We start from the raw sequence: 18,574 nt of genomic DNA on the forward strand, positions 1-18,574 counted from the left end.
AATCTTTAGAAGCGTCCCTCCTTAAAACATACAAATCATTTAATTGAGTCAACCTAACTTTCAGCCTCATCTCCTCCAATTATTCTTATTAATACCTTGACTTTAGCCAAACTTGCACTTCTCAGAAACAGTTTTTATTCATCTTTGGTGTTTTTGTTCACATTATTTTTGCTTTAGAAGCCCTTCTCATTATATTCTCCACAAAGAATTCCTTGATTCTCTAGCCAGAGTTAGTCACTGTCTCTCCTCTGTGCTATAAAAAATTTTATATATATATTTAATATAGAAATTACATTTTATAATGAAATAAGATTGCCTCTTGCACTAGACATTGAAGATCTTCAGGATAATTCATATATTTAACAAATATTTATTAACAATAATTGAAAAAATTGACAAGCTGACACATTAAAATTAGTAATTTCTATCGCGATACTTTTAAGAGTAAGAAAGGAAGTAACAGAATAGGAGAATAAATGTGCAATACATGTATCAATGAACTCATACCCAGAATATATAAAAAATACCTATGAATAAATATGAAAAAGACAGTTAACCTAATATTTAAAAAGTAGAAGACATGATAATCACTTCAAAAGAAGAGATCTAAATGGCCAATAAATATATAAAAAGACGCTCATATCATTAGTCACCAGGGAAATAGAAATTAAAAACATATTTTGGTATCACTATGCTCTGATATGATTAAAATGGAAAAAGCCTGACTTGAAAACACTAAATGATAGTGAGAATGTGAAGCAAACTAGAGTTCTCATAAAATCCTGATGTAAGTATAAATTCACACATCTACTTGAGAAAACCGTGTGAAGAATCTAGTAAAATTATTTATTTGCATACTCTATGACCTGGTATTTCTAGATTGCATCTAGCTTGTCTATTAAGTGGATATCTGATGACTATGCATACACACGTGCTCTGAAAAACATGTTCAAGATTGTTTATTGTATGTAGCATTATTCATAATAGCCCCAAACTGAAAACCCAAATGTCCTTCAACAAAAGAATGGATGACTAAATTCTACAATTAATAAAACAAGAATCACAACAATCATCCATTGATATAAAGTTCAAAACAGGTAAAGATAATTCATGGTGATAGAAATCAGGATAGCAATTACTGCTGGGGAATACGGAAGGTGTAGTGATTGGCAGGAGTCACAGGGAGGTTTCAGGAATTCTGCTAATATTTTATTTATCGAAGTGGTAGTTACAGAGATGTGTTCACTTGTGTGATAATTTATCAAGCTTTACACTTATGATTTGTGTACTTTTCTGTATATACAACTCATATATAATATACTTCAATAAAAAGTTTATTTTAGGAAACAGAACCCAAACAAAGCTATGAAATTGGATTAGATAACCAAGGGAGTTTAAACATACAGAAAAAACAAATGCTAAATAAATTATTATTGAATAAATAACTGGATGAAAGAAAGATTTAAGGAGATTTAAGAACGGCATTCCAATTAAGAGAAGGGGGTACTAGAAAGTAACACATATTAAAGTAAACAGTTCCTGAGTGGTTTGACTATGTAGAAAGACTGTGTGAATGATGTTTTATAGCTATGCTACTACTAAATCTCACTCTCATAAAAGAACCCAGACACTGGGTTTGAATGTGGCTACACTACTACTTACTATGTGACCTTAGGCAAATCACTTAAGTGTTCTTTGTTTCATTTTTCTCACCTATAAATAGGGACAATAATAACATCCACCTCTTATGTTTGTTTACGGGAATCAAAATTAGTATTGTTAGAGCAATTACAACAGTGCCTTATACATCAAATATTAAAACGGAATCCTGGCAGAAAAAATTTATTTTGTGATTTCATTTTACTAAAGGTTTGTTAATTCAATCAACTGAAAAACTACTAGATGTAATAACAGTGTTTGATAAAAAACAGTTAAAAGATTTATAGACAAAAAAAAACAACTTTTTCAATACCCTAGCTATAATCATTTAAAAAATAAATACAGGGGTTCTGCTTTTGGGTAGAATACAGTAGATCACAGCAGGTCAATACTCACATGATAATGAGTAGGAAAAAATCAGGTAATTATAAAAATTCTACTTTTAAAGACATTGAAGAGCTACAGAAGCAAAATTAGACAAAATAAAGTTCCAGAAATGAGGAAACTTTTCTGAGTTAAACTGATAATCTCTAGCTTTTCCTATTTTCACTGGGGGTATTTGCTGATTTTGGTCACAGGGCTGACCATTAGCTTTTCCAGACATAGAACTTCTGCTGGGAAGAAAAGAAACCAGAAAACTTTGATATATTTAGAAATTGGAAACTTGATTAGATTTAAACACATGGCTGTTTTCTCCCTGGAATAACTGTAGATTATGGTGTTGTTCACAGGGAAGACAGAGTGATATCTGCCAATTTTTGTGGCTTGTGTTGGTTAGGCATGAGGCTAGAGAGCTAGGCTGGAACCTATACCTACAGAGCTCAATCTCATATTGTCATTCAGGAATGAGGAAATAAAAACTCACTATAATTTCAGTCCATCTCTAACCCAGGTCAATTCCTGATTGGACTGCAGTGATCAGTTTCTCATACTTTCTACCCATCAGTAGAAAGGGAGACACTCTATGATGGAAGATAAATCGTTATTACCAATATGGTTCTTTTACACATGAAATAAATTTATAGAAATTACTTGGCATGCAAGAAAATAGGACTCAAAATTAATATAAAAAATCAGATAAAAAACAGATGCATGAGGAATTTGCAGCCTAAAACTTTAAAGTAAATTATGATTAATATAGTCAAGAAAATGGAAGAAAGATAAACAAAATAGATAAAATAATGGAGAATTTCACCAAATAATTGGAATCTATAAAAAGTTAAATGAACATAATGGGACATAAAATTATAATATCTGAAATTCGGATCTAAATGGGTAGGTCTTATAGAATTAAAGAATGTAAATACAGGTCAAAAAATGCAGCAGAACACAGGAATGTTAAACACAAAGACAAATCAACAAAAAAGTACAAAATGATATAGAGATAAAATAGAAAGAATGAACATAATAGTACAAAACAAGTATCTGAGACATACTCAAAAGGTCTAATATATGTATAATTAGATCTCCGAAAGAGAAGAAAAACAGAATGGGAAGAAGCAATAGTCAAAAACAATGTTTAAAAATATCCCTAAATTGATGAAAGATATCAATAAAAATCAAGTACTACTATTAGAAATGAAAAAAGGTAACACACGCATGCTGTAATATATCCTGGGATAAATCACCAAAAACCCTGCAAGAAAAACAAAACACATTCATAATATATATATAACTAAAAAATTAATAAAATGAAAAAACTGAATAAAAGCTACTCTATTAGAGATGACCTATTTTCCTATCATTGATACGCAACAATAAATACAACTCACTGCAGAATTTCACAGAAAGTTTTAAAGAACTGAAATCATACAAAGAGAAAGAATCACATATCCTGATTTTTCTGTATAAACTGACTCACTGCCTAACTAAATAGTAGATAGGGGAAGCACCTCTTTATAAACACATTCTGGCTAATAAAAGAATTTTAATTCTGTCATTTCTTTGGATTGTTTGCATGACATATTATTTTCTATCCTTTTAATTTCAGCCTATATGGCATCGTTCAATATACAATATCTCTACTGTAGATAGCATATAGTTGAGTCTTTACAAATTTTTTTTATCTAGGATGACAGTATGTACCTTTTGATTGAATTTTTAAATCCATTTGCATTTAATGTTATTATTGATACAGCTGGACTTACATGTGCCATTTTACTTCATGTGTTCTATTTGTCTCATTAATTCCTCTATTGCTCCTCCATTCTTTTGCATGAAGTGAATATTTTCTAAGGTAATATTTTAATTCCTTTAATGATTTTTTTCCACTATATTTTATTGGAGCTATTTTCTTAGTGCTTGCTCTAGGGTTTACCATGGACATCTTAACAGAATCTACTTCAGATATACATTAATTTAATTCATGTGACACAGAAACACTACTCCTATATAGTCTATTCTCTATTCTTCCTTTTTGTGCATTATTATCCATGTTACATATATATTTTTGTACATACATATATAAGTATTCACATATATATATCGAATCTAATACATTGCTATAATTAATAATTATATTAAAACTGAGAAAAGAAAGACAAGTATATACTTATAATCCGTTATGTTAACCTTCTTATTTACTATTTCTGGTTCTCCTATTTTGTTCTTGTGGAATCAAGATATCATCTGGTGTTATGAACTTACTCCAATGCAGCTTTGTTTTCCCATAACCTCTTTGTGCCATTATTGTCAAATATATTACATTCCGATATGTTATAGGTTCAACAAAACAGCTACATATGTATTATTTTATACAACTTGTTAAGAGAGAAATCAGTTAAGAAAGGACAAAAACATGCATTCATACTGTCTTTTATAATTATATAATTACCTTTACCAGTGTGTGAGTGTGTGTGTGTGTGTGTGTGTGTGTGTGCGCGCGTGCGCGCGCGTGGTTGAATTACTGCCAGTGGTCATTTACTTTCAGCCTGAAGAATTTTTTAAAGTATTTCTTGCAAGGCGAATTTGCTAGCAACAAATTCTCTCAGTTTTTGTGTATCTTGGAATGTCTGTATTTCATCTTCGATTTTGAAAGACAGTTTTTACTTATATAAAAGATTCTTGGTTCATTAACAGGTTTTTTCTTCAGTATTTGAATGTCAACCTACTGCATCCTCAGTTCCATTGTTATTGATGATAGTCATGTTAATTTTATTGGGGTTCACTAGTATGTGATGAGTCATTTTTCTCTTACTGCTTTAAATTTTTTTCTCATTGTCTTTTGGCACTTTTACTATAATGCATGATATGGAATGAATTAATGTTTTTGTCTCACCAAAATTTGTATGTTGATACTCTAAACCCAATGTAATGGTATTTGAAATTGGGGCTTCTGGAAGGTAATTAAATTATGAGGATGGAGTTCTTATGAATGGAATTCGTGCCCTTAGAAAAAGAAGCAAGGGAACTTAGCTAGTTCTCTTTCTGTCATGTAGGAATACAACAAGAAGTCAACTGTCTGCAACCCAGAGAGGGTTCTCACAAGAACCTGACCATGATCTTCTCTTGATCTTGAACTTCCAGCCTCCAGAACTGTGATAAATAAATTCTGTTATTTAAAAGTCACTCAGTCTATGTACTCTGTTGCCTGAACTAAGACTATTTGTATGGGTGTGGAGCTGTTTGAGTTTATCTTATCTGAAATTGATAGAGCTTCTTGGATGTATAGATTAATATCTGTAATTAAATTTGGCAAGTTTTCAGCTATTATTTCTTATAATATTTTTTGTGCTCTTTTCTCTCCTCATATTCCCATAGCCGTATGTTAGTGTGTTCAATGTCCCACATTTCTGAGGCTCTGTTCATTTTTCTTTATTTTTTTGTGTTCTTCAGCTGATTTTTTTCTTCTACCAACTGAGAAGTGTTGTTGAGTGAGCCCCTCTAGTCAGTCTTCCATTTCAGTTATTAGCCTTGCAAGTCCAGAATCTGCATTTTGGTTTTCTTTACTTCTTTCAGTATGGTGTCCTATTAGTTTTCTTTTCTTAAAGTACATATATATGTATATATACACATTGTGTGTGTGTGTGTGTGTGTGTATAGACTGCTTTGAAATTTGTCTGTTAAATTCAACATCTAGAACCTCTCACAAGTAGCTTCTGTTGTCTGCTTTGATTCCTGAGAATGGTTCACACTCTCATATTCTTTGTGTATCTTGTAACATTTGCTGAAAACTAGACATCTAATATGTTATAGCAACTGGATACTGATTCCCCTCCCCTTCTTCAGGGCTTTGTTGTTATTTGCTTACTTTTTATTTACTAAATTGGCTAGGCTACTTTAATACAGTCTATTTCCAACCAGTGTGAAAATTTTGATATTGCTCCTCAGAGGGTATAGCCAAGGGATGCACTAACTCACCTTGGAATGAAAGTAAAGTTCTTTTTGTCTCTTTTCTTTCCTAGATCTCTCTGTTAAGCTATTTGCCTCTTTGTTAGCACACCTAGCTGTTATGCTCCACTAATTTTGAACCAATTGCTTCCCAGTCTGATCCAATTAAATTCAAATGAGATAGTTTTTCAAGTCCAGTCTTCAAGGTTTGTTCTGACCCAAGGAGGGCTCTTTTTAGCTGTCTCTTTCCCAGGTTCTTTCTGATAAACTAATTGATTTAGATTCTCGCTCTTACAGAGCAATTATCAGCCTCCTCTCAATTGTTTACCACCACCAAAATCTCCATTGTTTTGCATAGTGACCTTAGGCTTGAAATTCCTCATGTTATTTCAAATAAGGCCATTCCTTTGCGAAGAGCTTCAGAGCAATAGGTTCTTATGGAGTGCCCTAGATAAAATCTTTAAGCCACAGTTATAAGTTCTGTGTAGGGGTGGTAGCTTTTGGTCTTTTTGGCTTGCCTCTCCTAATGTAGACATTCCACCCACTGAGCAAGCTAAGGTGATCAGGCCCTTAGTATTTTCAGACTGCTGCTTCTAGGCTAGAGCTTCCATCCTATGAATGAAGACTGGATGGAGGAAGGGAGTCCTTGACCTTTCAGCTGCACTTATCAGGAATTTAACCCCTATGAGAGAGAGTTGGAGGCCTAATAAATGATGAAGGCCTGACCATCTTGGAGAAATACTGCATCTCTTAATTGGGAGCTGAAGGGAGAGGGGGCCTTATACTTGAGACCACACCTACCCAGACTAAAGTTTCCGTCAAGCTGAGGAAAGGTAAGGGAGGGATCAGGTTATGGCTAAGTGCCATATACTCTCACTGTTTTATCTGATATTTAGATTTACTTGAATTAATGTTTCCTCATTTGTTGTGCTTAGAACAATATCTAAATACTTCAACTGGTTGTTCCTTTATAATTTTTACCCAATATGGTTGATTCATAGGAGAATGGGTCCAACAGAGTTCCTCATTCACGATTTGTAGAAGTATATTTGGCAATAACCCAAATTTTAAAAGTATCTTATATCTCCATTATGTTAAAATACATAGTCAATATTAAAATAGAACTACATAGAAAAGATATTTTGTTTATAGTAGGAAACAAAAAATAGGACATAACTAAAAATTAAAATTAAAAATAAAAGAAATTTTAAAGATCTATATAAACAAGACTAAATGACTTTACTTATATACTTATATTACATTCTAAAATAAATACTCATCATTGAAAAGATATACAGGCATGTGCTGACTAACATTTCAGTCAATGATGGACAATGTAAAAGAAATTGTTCCTATAAGATTATAATAGAGCTAAAATATTCCTAGTGCCTAGTGATGCAAAGCACAATGCATTACTCATGTGTTTGTGGTAATGTTGGTATAAACAAACCTACTGCACAGCAGTTGCATACAAGTACAGCACATACAACTATGTACAATATATAATACTTAACAATAAATGACTATGTTACTGGCTTATATATTTACTGTACTATTCTTTTTATCATTATTTTAGAGTGTACTCTTTTTACTCATAAGAAGAAAAGTGTGCTGTAAAAAAGTATGCCATGCTATGTCGGCAGCAGCCTCATATATCTCCTATTTATTGCATCATTTTCTCTTGCGTTTTATTTAATTTTATGTTATTTTGTATAGTAACATGCCATAAAGTCTTGTAGTCTAGCAGCAATAGGCTATTTCATATAGCTTAGGTGTGTAGTAGGTTATGCTATCTAAATTTATGTATGTACTTTCTATGATGTATACAGGGCAACAAAATCAGCTAAAAATACTTCTCAGAATGTATCCTTGTCATTAACTGGCACAGGACTGTATTTGCTTCCCCAAATTACTGTAAAGTTAATAAAACTTTCATCTAAGTTTTTGTATAAATTTTTTTTTCAAAAAAACCTACTTTGTCTCATTTTTTTAGCCCATTTTCTAATAAATAATATTTTTGTTATTGTTGTTTGAAAATTTTTAGTATCTTCTACATGGTAGCCCTTTGTTGAATATACAGTTTGCAAACAATTGTATCCAGTGTGCAGCTTGTGTTTTCACTTATTCAAATGTTCTTTTGCACAGCAGAATTTTAGAATTTTCATAAGTACCAATTTATAAAATGTTCCTTTTAAAAACTGTGGTTTTAATGTTGAGTCTAAAAACTCTTTGCTTAAGCAAAGGTTCTGAACATTTTCCCTTTTATTCTCTAACAGTTTTATGTTTTATATTTAAGTCTATTATCCATTTAGAGTTAACTTTTGTATAAGATATAAGGTTTAGGTGAGATTCTTTTTTTCTTTCTTTTTTCTTTTTTTGCTAATGGATATCCAATTCTGCTACCATCATTTGTTGAAAAGATTATCCACTGAATTGCTTTTGCAGCTTTATTAAAAAACCAGTTGAATATATCTGTGTGAGTCTACTTATAGGTTCCATGGATAGATGTGTCTATTTTTCTGTCAATACTACAATGTCCTCATTGCTGTAACTAATAGTAACCTTATCATTGGGTAGAGCTAGTCTTTCCATTTATTTTTCAATTGTTTTAGTTGTTCTAGGACATATGCCTTTCCATATACTTTTAGAATAAATTCATATAATTGTATACCTACAAAAAACTTGTTGGTGTTTTTTTTTAAAATAAGAATTGCATAAACTTGTATGTCAACTTGGGAATAACTGACATCTTTACTATGTTGACGCTTTAAATCCATGAACATGGTATATTTGTCTATTTCTTTAAGCGTCCTTTTATTTCTTAAGCATTTTGTAGTTTTCAGCATACAGATACATTTGTATGTTCTAAAGTGCATATGTAAGTAATTTTTGTTGGAGTAATTGTAAATGGTATTATTTTAAATTTCAGTTTCCAATTGTTGTGAGTATATAAAAATGTAACTGGTTTTTTTGGGGGGTGTTGATCTTATATCCCCCAAATTAATTGAGTTGACTTATTAGTTGTAGGAATTTTTCTGTAGATACCTTTTTCCACATAGACACTCACGTGATTTGCAAAAAGGAAGTTTTATTTATTACTTTCCAATCTTTATGCCTTTTAATAATTTTCCCTGCATTACAGTGCTACTTATACTTAAATTCTAGTATTCATTTGAATAAAAGTAGTGAGAGCAGACAATCTTGCTTTGTTCCTGATCTTAGGAGAAAATCACTTATTCCTTCACCAGTAAACATGACGTTAGCTCTAAGTTTTTTGTAGATGCTTTATCTCAAGTTTGGGATGTTCTCCTCTATTCCTAGTTTGCTGAGAGTTTTTTTTTTACATCATGAATGGGTTTTACAGTTTGTCAAAGTTTTTCTGCATCAATTGATATAATCATATAATCTTTTTCTTTAGTGTGCTAATATGGTCAATTACATGATGGTTTTTTCAATGTTGGACAAATTTTGCATACCTCAAATAAATCCTTATTGGCAGTGGTGTATAATTTTTTTTACATATTGTTGGATTTAATTTGGTAATTTTTAGTAGAGGATTTTAAGTTTGTGAGAGATACTGATCTTCATTTTTCTTTCTTTTTTGTACTGTCTTTTTCTGATTTTGGTATCAGTGTAATACTAGCCTCATAAAATAAGTTGGGAAGTGTCTCCTCTTCTATTTTCAGGAAAAGACTGGGTAAAATTGATGTTAATTCTTTACTGTTTAGTAGAATTCTTCAGTAAAATCATCTGGGCATAGAGATTTCTTTTTTAGGAGCTTTTTCATTACAAATTTAATTTCTTTAATGGTTATAAGACTACATAAATTGTCATTTCATCTTGGTTAGTTTTAGTAATTTGACAATTTTGAGAAACTGGTCTTTTTTTCTGTTATCCAACTTACAAGTATAAAGTTTTTCATAGTAGTCTCTAATTTTCCTTTTACTGATGGAAGATCTGTAGTAAAAGTCTAGTAAGAGATTTATTAAGTTTTTAAAATAATATAGCTTTTTATTTCAATGATTTTTCCCTATTGATTTTCTGTTTTCAATTTCATTGATTTCAATTCATATTTCTTGCCTTCTTCTTTTTTACTATATTTGGCTCTTCTGGAAGAACCATCAATTATTGACCCAAGAAGTATCCTCTCAAAATTACTGTTTTCATGGTATATTTATCCTTTTGCTTTCAACCTATCTGTGTCATTGTTTTTGAAACATTTTTTTTTTTGACAATGACATATGTTGGATCATTTCTAAAAGTACATTATGTCAATTAGTCCTTTAATGGTATATTTAGATTAGATTATTTATATTTAAGGTAATAATTGATATGACTTAAATATTTCTGCCTTTTTTTTTATATTTTGTTTGTATCTTCTGTTTCTCATTCCTGTTTTTTCATGCCTTATATGGATTATTTGAACATTTTTCAGGATTTCATCTTATTTTATAGTATTTTTGTATATATTGTTTTGTATATTTCTTTTAGTGGTTGCTCTGAGTATTACAATATACAGATGTAATTTATCACAGACTACTGATATTGACATTTTATCATTTCAAGTGAAATACAGAAACTTTGCTTTTATTAGGCACCTTTATTCTCTCACATTTTAAATATGACTGTTTTCATTATTTACTCTATATACATTGTGCACCACATCATATGGTGTCATAATTTTTGTTCCAACCTTCAAATGTGATTTAAGAAAATCAGGAAAAAAAAGACAGTCTACTATATTTACCTATTCTGCTGTTCTTCTTTCCTTTCTGAAGTTTCAAGCCTTTTTTCTGTTATCATTTCCTTTCTCTTTACAGAATTTATTTAGCCATTCTTTCAGGGTAGGTTTTCTAGTGACAAATTCTTTCAGTTTTCTTTTGTTTGAGCATGTCCTTATTTCCCGTTCATTCCTGAAGAATAATTTCACTGGATATAGACTTTGTAGTTGACAGTTCTTTATTTCAGCACTTGAAAAATGTTGTGCCACTTCCTTCTGGCGCCATTACCCTCCCCCACCCCCTCCCCTCAAGGTATGGTGCTAGCAAAAAATATATAAATAGATCAATGAAACAAAAATTCAGGAAAAGACTTATGTATGTGTAAGTGTGTGTCTAGGAATATAAAAATTTAGTATATGATAAATGAGGCAATTTACACCAGTGGTAGAAAAGATGAGTTTTTCAATAAATTGGGTGCTAAACTGTAAATCATCCCATATATAAATGAAGATAACTTTATACCAATATAAATTACAGATAGAGTTATTATTTAAATACCTCTATTTAAAATTAATACACTCAAAATTAGTAGTGTAATTTGGCATAACCTCCTTGGAAAACAGTTTGATTTCATCCAAAAAAGTTGAAAATACACATTACTTAGTGCCCAAGAATTCCTTTCCTCAGTATATTCCTCAGATAATCTCTTACACGGGATGCTTTTATAAGAATTTTACAGTATCATTTTTCATAACTCCAAAAGGAAGCAAGCTGAATGTCCATCAACAGTAGGGTTTCTCAGTAATTTGTGGCATGATGGAGTATTTTATGGCAAAAAAGAAAGAAAAAAAAAAACAGAAAAAGGAACTTAGCTATAGACAACAACATGGATGAATCACGAACAAAAGAAGCAAAGCACAAATAATTGCACACAGTGTGATTCAACTGATATAAAGTTCGAAGAGAAGCACAAATAAATTATAATATTTAGGAATGTGTACACAGGTAATAAAACTAAATAAAAGCAGGGAACTGATAATGATAAAAACTCAGAATATTGGGTGGAAAAGATGATTGTGACTGGGTCAGGAATGTATTCACTCTTTATCCCTTAAGCCTTTGACCAAGCATCACTACTAGATGATTTATTGTAATCAATAAATGTATGGTTAATTCAAATTATGTATGAACTAAATAATGATTTCTGTGCTAGTAACATTGTGGAAGATTACCAACTCTGACAAAAACTGAATTATGTTTCATTAATCAATCATATCTTTTTAATAGTGAAAATACACATGCATACTTATTTATACATGGTATATTATTGACAGTATATTTCTAATTTAAACTCAATAGTACTACTTAAATAATATAAAATTACTCAGATATTAGCCAACTAAAATGAATAATTACACTAGATGTTTTACATTTCTTCCAATCAAAACAAAAAGATTATAATATCTGATTTCAGCTGAAAATGTTGATGGTGCCATCATATGCTGGTGAAATGCTTTATAACAGTTTTTCTTCCAACACTTTTGAATGCCAAGAATCAATTTCATATTTTTTATGCCTCAGGCCTCAAACTCTATGAAGCTGTTTCAGATATAATACCGGTAACTGATAGAAAAAAATCATATATTACATGTCATCCATGAGTGTTTTTTCAAAAATCTCCTGAGGGATAACTCCTATAACTCTAGAATTTCAAAAAAACACAACAAAAAATTTATTCCTGTAGAGAAAAAAGTCACTATTAAAAAATAGGCAACATTTCTGCTAATTAATTAAATTAATAAAATAATATACTAATCCTCCGGTTCTAGGATGGACCTTCCCTAGAGCAATACTTTCTCTTTTCGGTCCACTATTATTACCTCATATAGCTTTTTTAGGCAATTCCATTCACTAGCATGGCCTCAACTAACTTGTATAATGACAAATCTCAATATCAATCAAAAGATAGAATTATCTTTTCTGAGGTCCAGGCTGATTTATCTAGTGACTTAGTGGATATTCGGTTATCTAAGAGGGACCTCAAATTAATTAAGTCCAAAATGTACTGTTTTCCTCTCAAACTTATTCCTTTTCTTGTATTTCTTCTTTAACAGTTAACACGATCTACTCAGTTTCCTGACAGAAACCTGAGTCAACCTTTCCATTTTCCCCTAAACATCCAATAAATCATCAGGCATTTTTTATTTTATTTTCTTAAATAATATTTCTTGAATCTGAGTCTTTTCTTCAGTCTCATTGCCACCACTTTAGTTCAGCTTTTGATCATAAATGGATGTTGTATCTTGTCGAAAGCTTTTTCTGCATCTATTGATGTGATCAAATGATTCTTATTTTTTAATCATTTTGTGCCTATATTCTTACAATCTGGTCTCCTTCATTATAGATAGAACCTCCTCTTCACTGAAATAATTTTTCTCACTCATTACAGAAAAAAATAAAAAATTGACCAAGCTCATTCTGTTATTTTCTTTCTTAAAATCACATAATGGCACCCCATAGTTTTCAATATCAAATTTAAATTTCTTAACATGGCATAAAAGGCCCACCGCCAGTCCTATATCTCAATAGCATTTATTTTATACCTTGTGATTTGGGGCCATATTATCTTATTTTTATGCTTCACAGGTGACAATACCTCTGTACAGAACTCCAATTTGCTGAGTTTACTTCTTGGAAAGACTTTGCTGAGTATCTTTTTCAAATGACCAAGTGCCCTTCCTATGTATTTCATAGAATGCTTTGTTTACCTTTATCACTTAACATATTATAATTGTAAATAAGGCAAAGCACCTTTAAGATAAATGGATTTCAACTCTATATCCTTTATATAAATGCTGCTTAATTATTTATTTATACATTTATTGATTATTTAAGTTTCTACGGTTTAGTTTTTTTCTGACGCTATAATATGTATTTCAAGAAGTAATATGCTCATGTTATTCTGACCCTTTAACAACAACGGATTATAAAATTGGAAGTAATTATTGGACCTCAAACAATTAATTTTAACAAGTTTACTTTTATTAGTTCTCATTTCTTCTTTTGAAAAATGAGAGATATAGATTAGATCTAAGGTTCTTCCCAGCTAAACTATTTTATGACTTTATATTAAGCTGGAGTATATCTCTTGATACTGTTTTTTTTAATTGCTAAAATATAATCAGGGCATTAATTCCTGATGTTGACTACCATAACACCTGACATACTGAAACTAATAGTATATTACATAATAAAGATCAATGAGCTTAACCAATATAAAAATAATGTAAACAAACTAAAAAATTATTTACTAAGATTTGAATTTATTGAACTTGATTTTGAAAAATGAGTCAAATCAGCTTAATGATTTGTTGAGCTTTTTACATGTCATTTTTAACTAATTATTGTTTATCCTTGACTATTTCTATCTGATTATTAAATTTTATTTATAAAATAGGTAGTAAGTTCAGGTCTCGTTACATGGTAAATTGCTTTTGCACATGGGCCACATGCTAGGTTAGAAGACTAACAGTCCATAGGATTTAGTAAAATGTTAGAGACAGAACACTGTAGTAATGCTGTAATTTTCGAAAATGTCAATTTTTCATTTATTGTACTGTAAATTTTAAATTGATATTGGCAAACTGTTTTCAAAGGAACAAGAAAATATTTACTAGAAGACTGATATTATTTATAATTGGTGAAAGGTTACAGGGAAAAGAAATTAAAACAAGATAAAGAGATAATCCATTATGCACACTAATACTTATACATGTAGATTTTCAATGAATTTTACTGGAAAGGGCTCTTTTTTGATTCTCCTAATATTTTTCTTAGAAATGCATTGATAATGGTAGATGAAATCTGATGATTATCTGATATACATATAAATAATATATATATATTTAAATTCAAATAGGATAAGTGAGAATTAAATGCTGTCCTAACACAGGCAAAGATTCAATAGCATAAAGAAAAAGCAATTCTTTCCCCACCTTCCCTCCAAGATACTAAGTTTCTGTAGAGGTGAAAAATGCCATACCATACCTTGATTTCTTCTATTTCATCTGGTACTATCTTGTATGCCGATATAGTCCCACCCAATCTGAAATTAGAAGAAAATATTGTCAATACCAGCAATAGTGTGCAAAAAACCATGAACTATTTCTAACGCAAGCATCAGAGTGCCACCAATAACAGCCCATTGCCTACTGCAATAATCATGGAGGAAAAACAACCATTTTGTGATTAAGTTTTCAATACAGTAGTTTAAAAGAGATAGATAAGGAATAACTATTGAAAGAGGAAACAGTAAGTTAGATTTTTAATCATAACTAAACTTTCTTTATTGATAGTTTTAATGACACTAAAACTGCAAAATTTATTGATGGATTCTCTCGCAACTAAGATGTATCAAGAACCAACAACAGACATGGTGTTTGCTTTTTCTGGGGTAGTTTTTATAACAGACTTCACTTTTTTTAGTTTTAACTTTACAGAAAATTTGAGCAGAAAATAAAGCAATTCATTAGCAGATGAAATTAATTTGAATAATATAGCTTATTTAACCCAACATATTCACAATGTTATTTTAGCATGTAAACAGTGTTTCAAAAAAATTTTTTTATACTAAGTATTTGAAATCTGGCTATATTTTACACTTAACGTACATCTCCATTAGTTCCTTTAATTATTAACTCTTTCATTTACTCAAAGTGAAAACTATGAGGATCCACTGCCCCCCATAGTTTTCTTTGTTAACACCTTACATTAGTGTGGTACATTTCACAACTGATTTTGCTTCATTTAAAATATAATTTAAACAAAGAGTCAGAGAGTTGTGTGTGCCCAGCACTGTCCAAGGGAAAGAGATGAATGTTTGAGGGTTACGAATTTAATGCCTGAGATATGATCTTTGCCTTGAGGCAGTTATGTCATTACATGTCATGTTCATCTGTTTGAAATAATTTTTTTTAGAAAGCAGCTAAGATTTATGTAACACCATTTGCCAGGCACGTCATATATTATCTAATTTAACTCTTGTAACTCTCTCCATTGCAAAAATGAGGAAATTGAGATAAAGAGTTATTCAGTAATTTTTTTAAGTAAATGAAAGAGTAAGTAAAGGAGCTGAGATGTACATTAAGTATAAAATATAGCCAGATTTCAAATATTTAGTACAAAAGAAATTTTAAAACACTGCTTACATGCTAAATAACATAGTGAATATATTGAGTTAAATAAACTATATTAGTAAAATTACCTTCATCTGCTTTTTAGTTTTTAAAATGTGCTACTAAAAATTTAAAAATGAATATGTGGCTTGCATTTGTAGCTACTATCATATCTCTACCACACAGGTGCTCTAGGTTCTTAAGTTCTAAGATATCTACCTATCATTGCTCCAATTCAGTGCTTAAAAAGGAGCTTTCTGATTACTTATTTGACTTTATAAGTACTCAATATCAGAAAAGAAAGTATTGTAAATAAGACACGTATTCTAGATACTTCAGGACCTCTTCTGTCTCAAATGTAAATTAGTAAATGACATTCTGGTTTCCATTAAAAATAAATTAATCCCATTAAAAATAGCTTAATTTAACCAAATTATTGTTATTAAAAACTTTGCATTTGAACTCTTTAATGTTACCATTTATTCTTGCTAATGAAACTAGTGTTCAGACATTGATTTGAGAATTACTTCCTAGATTTAAAGTGTCATGATTGAATGATAAAAACACTAATGAAATTTAACTTAACTCATATTATATAAGGTTCATAAGTGACATAACAAATAAGATAGTAAAACAGTAAAAAAGCAGCACTGGATGTTACTAAAATGAAAAATTATAAATTTATGTAAGGGATTTAAAGTAGACATTTAAAAAACATTTTCATTGTCAATTATTAAAGCTATTCAATTAGGAGTTGAGATTGTTGGGATATCAGTAAAGACATTATAACAAAAAGACTAATGAAAATTTGAGAACTTCAATTTATAGCCTTGCAAATAATGAGTTCATCATTTTATTCATTGAGTTTATACTATGTTATGGATACAATCTAGAGAATGAGGATGCAAAGAAATCATGGTATTGTAGAAAAGGAGATGAGTAAACAAGTATCTGTAATATAATGCACTAAAATATTACAGTAGAACTAGACAGATGTTGAAAGTTTGAAATTATTTCAAAATAAAAAATGTTTTAAAGCACTTGTCATTGTAAAATGTACTGGTTATAATATAAGCAGTCTATAACACCTTATTACATAGATTACAGAAATCGTTTCAATTTGTTAGGACAATAATGATTCAAAGATGCCATGGTGATAACAGCTGACTTCTTGAAGAAAAATAAAAATGAAGTGGCTATGATAAACTTCAATTCTACTTCAACAAACAACTAATATCTTTTGATTAATGTTGACTAACACTATCTCAAATATTGCCTTTCCTGGAATCTCAAACCTAGAGAAGGTAGGTTTCCAGATCAGTGTTCCTATATCAACTTCAAACCAGTGATAATGGTTTTGACTATTAAAAAGGCAGGTAAAATATATGACAACATATTCTTACTTGGATTAAAATGGAAATTTGACACACAAACATTATGCATATAAATAATATACTGATAAAATAGTAGGATAATCATATAATCAAGTGGCTAAACACACAGGGAACTTGGTATTATACTAAACATAGAAATGAGATTAAAGCTGAAACATTAGAAAAAATATCCAATAATAAGAAACACTAGCAGTAATTAAAGAAAACAACTGAGTCATAAGCAAGTTAGTTTTTTAAAAAGTTCAAGAATAAACTTACTTCAATCCACCTTTTTTTCTATTCCATGACTACAAACAAATTAATTGTAACACCTAAATATTAATTTTGACCTTTGAACTTATTTCTGAAAATAACATTTCTATTTTCATGTGAAAATTGTGAAAAACAGCTAGATGTAAAATAGCCACAAATATAACATACTATCAGTATTCCACAGTTACTGTACTTAGGTAGATTCATTCCAAATTTCATATTCTTTCCATTACAACACAGTGTCCTCACTGTAGAATACACTTGAGGCAGAGTTCTATTTTAGTCTGGTTAATATATAAAAATGGTAGTATATTGGCAGTGACTGACAGTGGTAGTAACTAGGAATAGCAATACTACTCCTAGCAGTATATTGAGTATTTACTATAAGCCAACCATTATGTCAGGCTTTGTTTTCCTCACTTAACTCTCATAACCTATAATAAAGATTATGAAAAAATGAGATCAGTAGTTTTTCAAAGGTCCCACAACTAAGAGCAGCAGAGCTGGGCTTAAAAACTCAGATCCAAAAATTGATAAGCAGTTTCCAGAATTCAGATGGAAATTCAAGGCACACAGAATAGTCAATCTTGAAAAGAAGAAAGTTGGAGGATTCCTGCTTCCTGATTTCAAGTTAGCACAAAGCTACAGTAAACAAGACAATATAGCATAAAGATAGACATAAAGCAACAGAGTGCAACTGAAAGTCCAGGAATAAATGTCACATTTATGGTCAACTGGTTTTTGTTTCTCTTTTGATTTTATTGTGGTATATGTATTTAACAATTTTGCATTTTAACCATTTTTAAGTGTACAACTAATTATACAATGACATTGCATTCACAATGATGTGACACCATCATTACTATCCATTTCCAAAACATATCCATCTTATAATGTATAATTCCAACACACAGTTTTTATTTCAGAATCAGAACAGAGTATTATATTTTTAACTGAGCGAAGGATGAAGTAGCTAAAGTTTAGAGGTTGTGTTGCACCAACAACATGTATTTTTAAATACTAGAATCTTAATTCAGTTTGGCCA

At 30.4% G+C, this 18,574-nt stretch overlaps 1 protein-coding gene across 9 annotated transcripts in view; it reads right to left on the minus strand.

Moving 5' to 3' along the window:
• The window catches only part of GPHN (gephyrin), a 404,083-nt gene that overhangs the window by 266,862 nt on the left and 118,647 nt on the right, over positions 1–18,574 (minus strand). For all 9 annotated transcript variants that reach the window (XM_011384213.2, XM_011384195.2, XM_011384203.2 and 6 more), the window contains one exon: positions 14,757–14,814. In XM_011384213.2, the coding sequence (XP_011382515.1) occupies positions 14,757–14,814 (58 nt within the window). The remainder of the gene's footprint in view (positions 1–14,756; positions 14,815–18,574) is intronic.

This window comes from Pteropus vampyrus, unplaced genomic scaffold (assembly GCF_000151845.1).
Source record: "Pteropus vampyrus isolate Shadow unplaced genomic scaffold, Pvam_2.0 Scaffold15, whole genome shotgun sequence".
Taxonomy (NCBI): domain Eukaryota; kingdom Metazoa; phylum Chordata; class Mammalia; order Chiroptera; family Pteropodidae; genus Pteropus; species Pteropus vampyrus.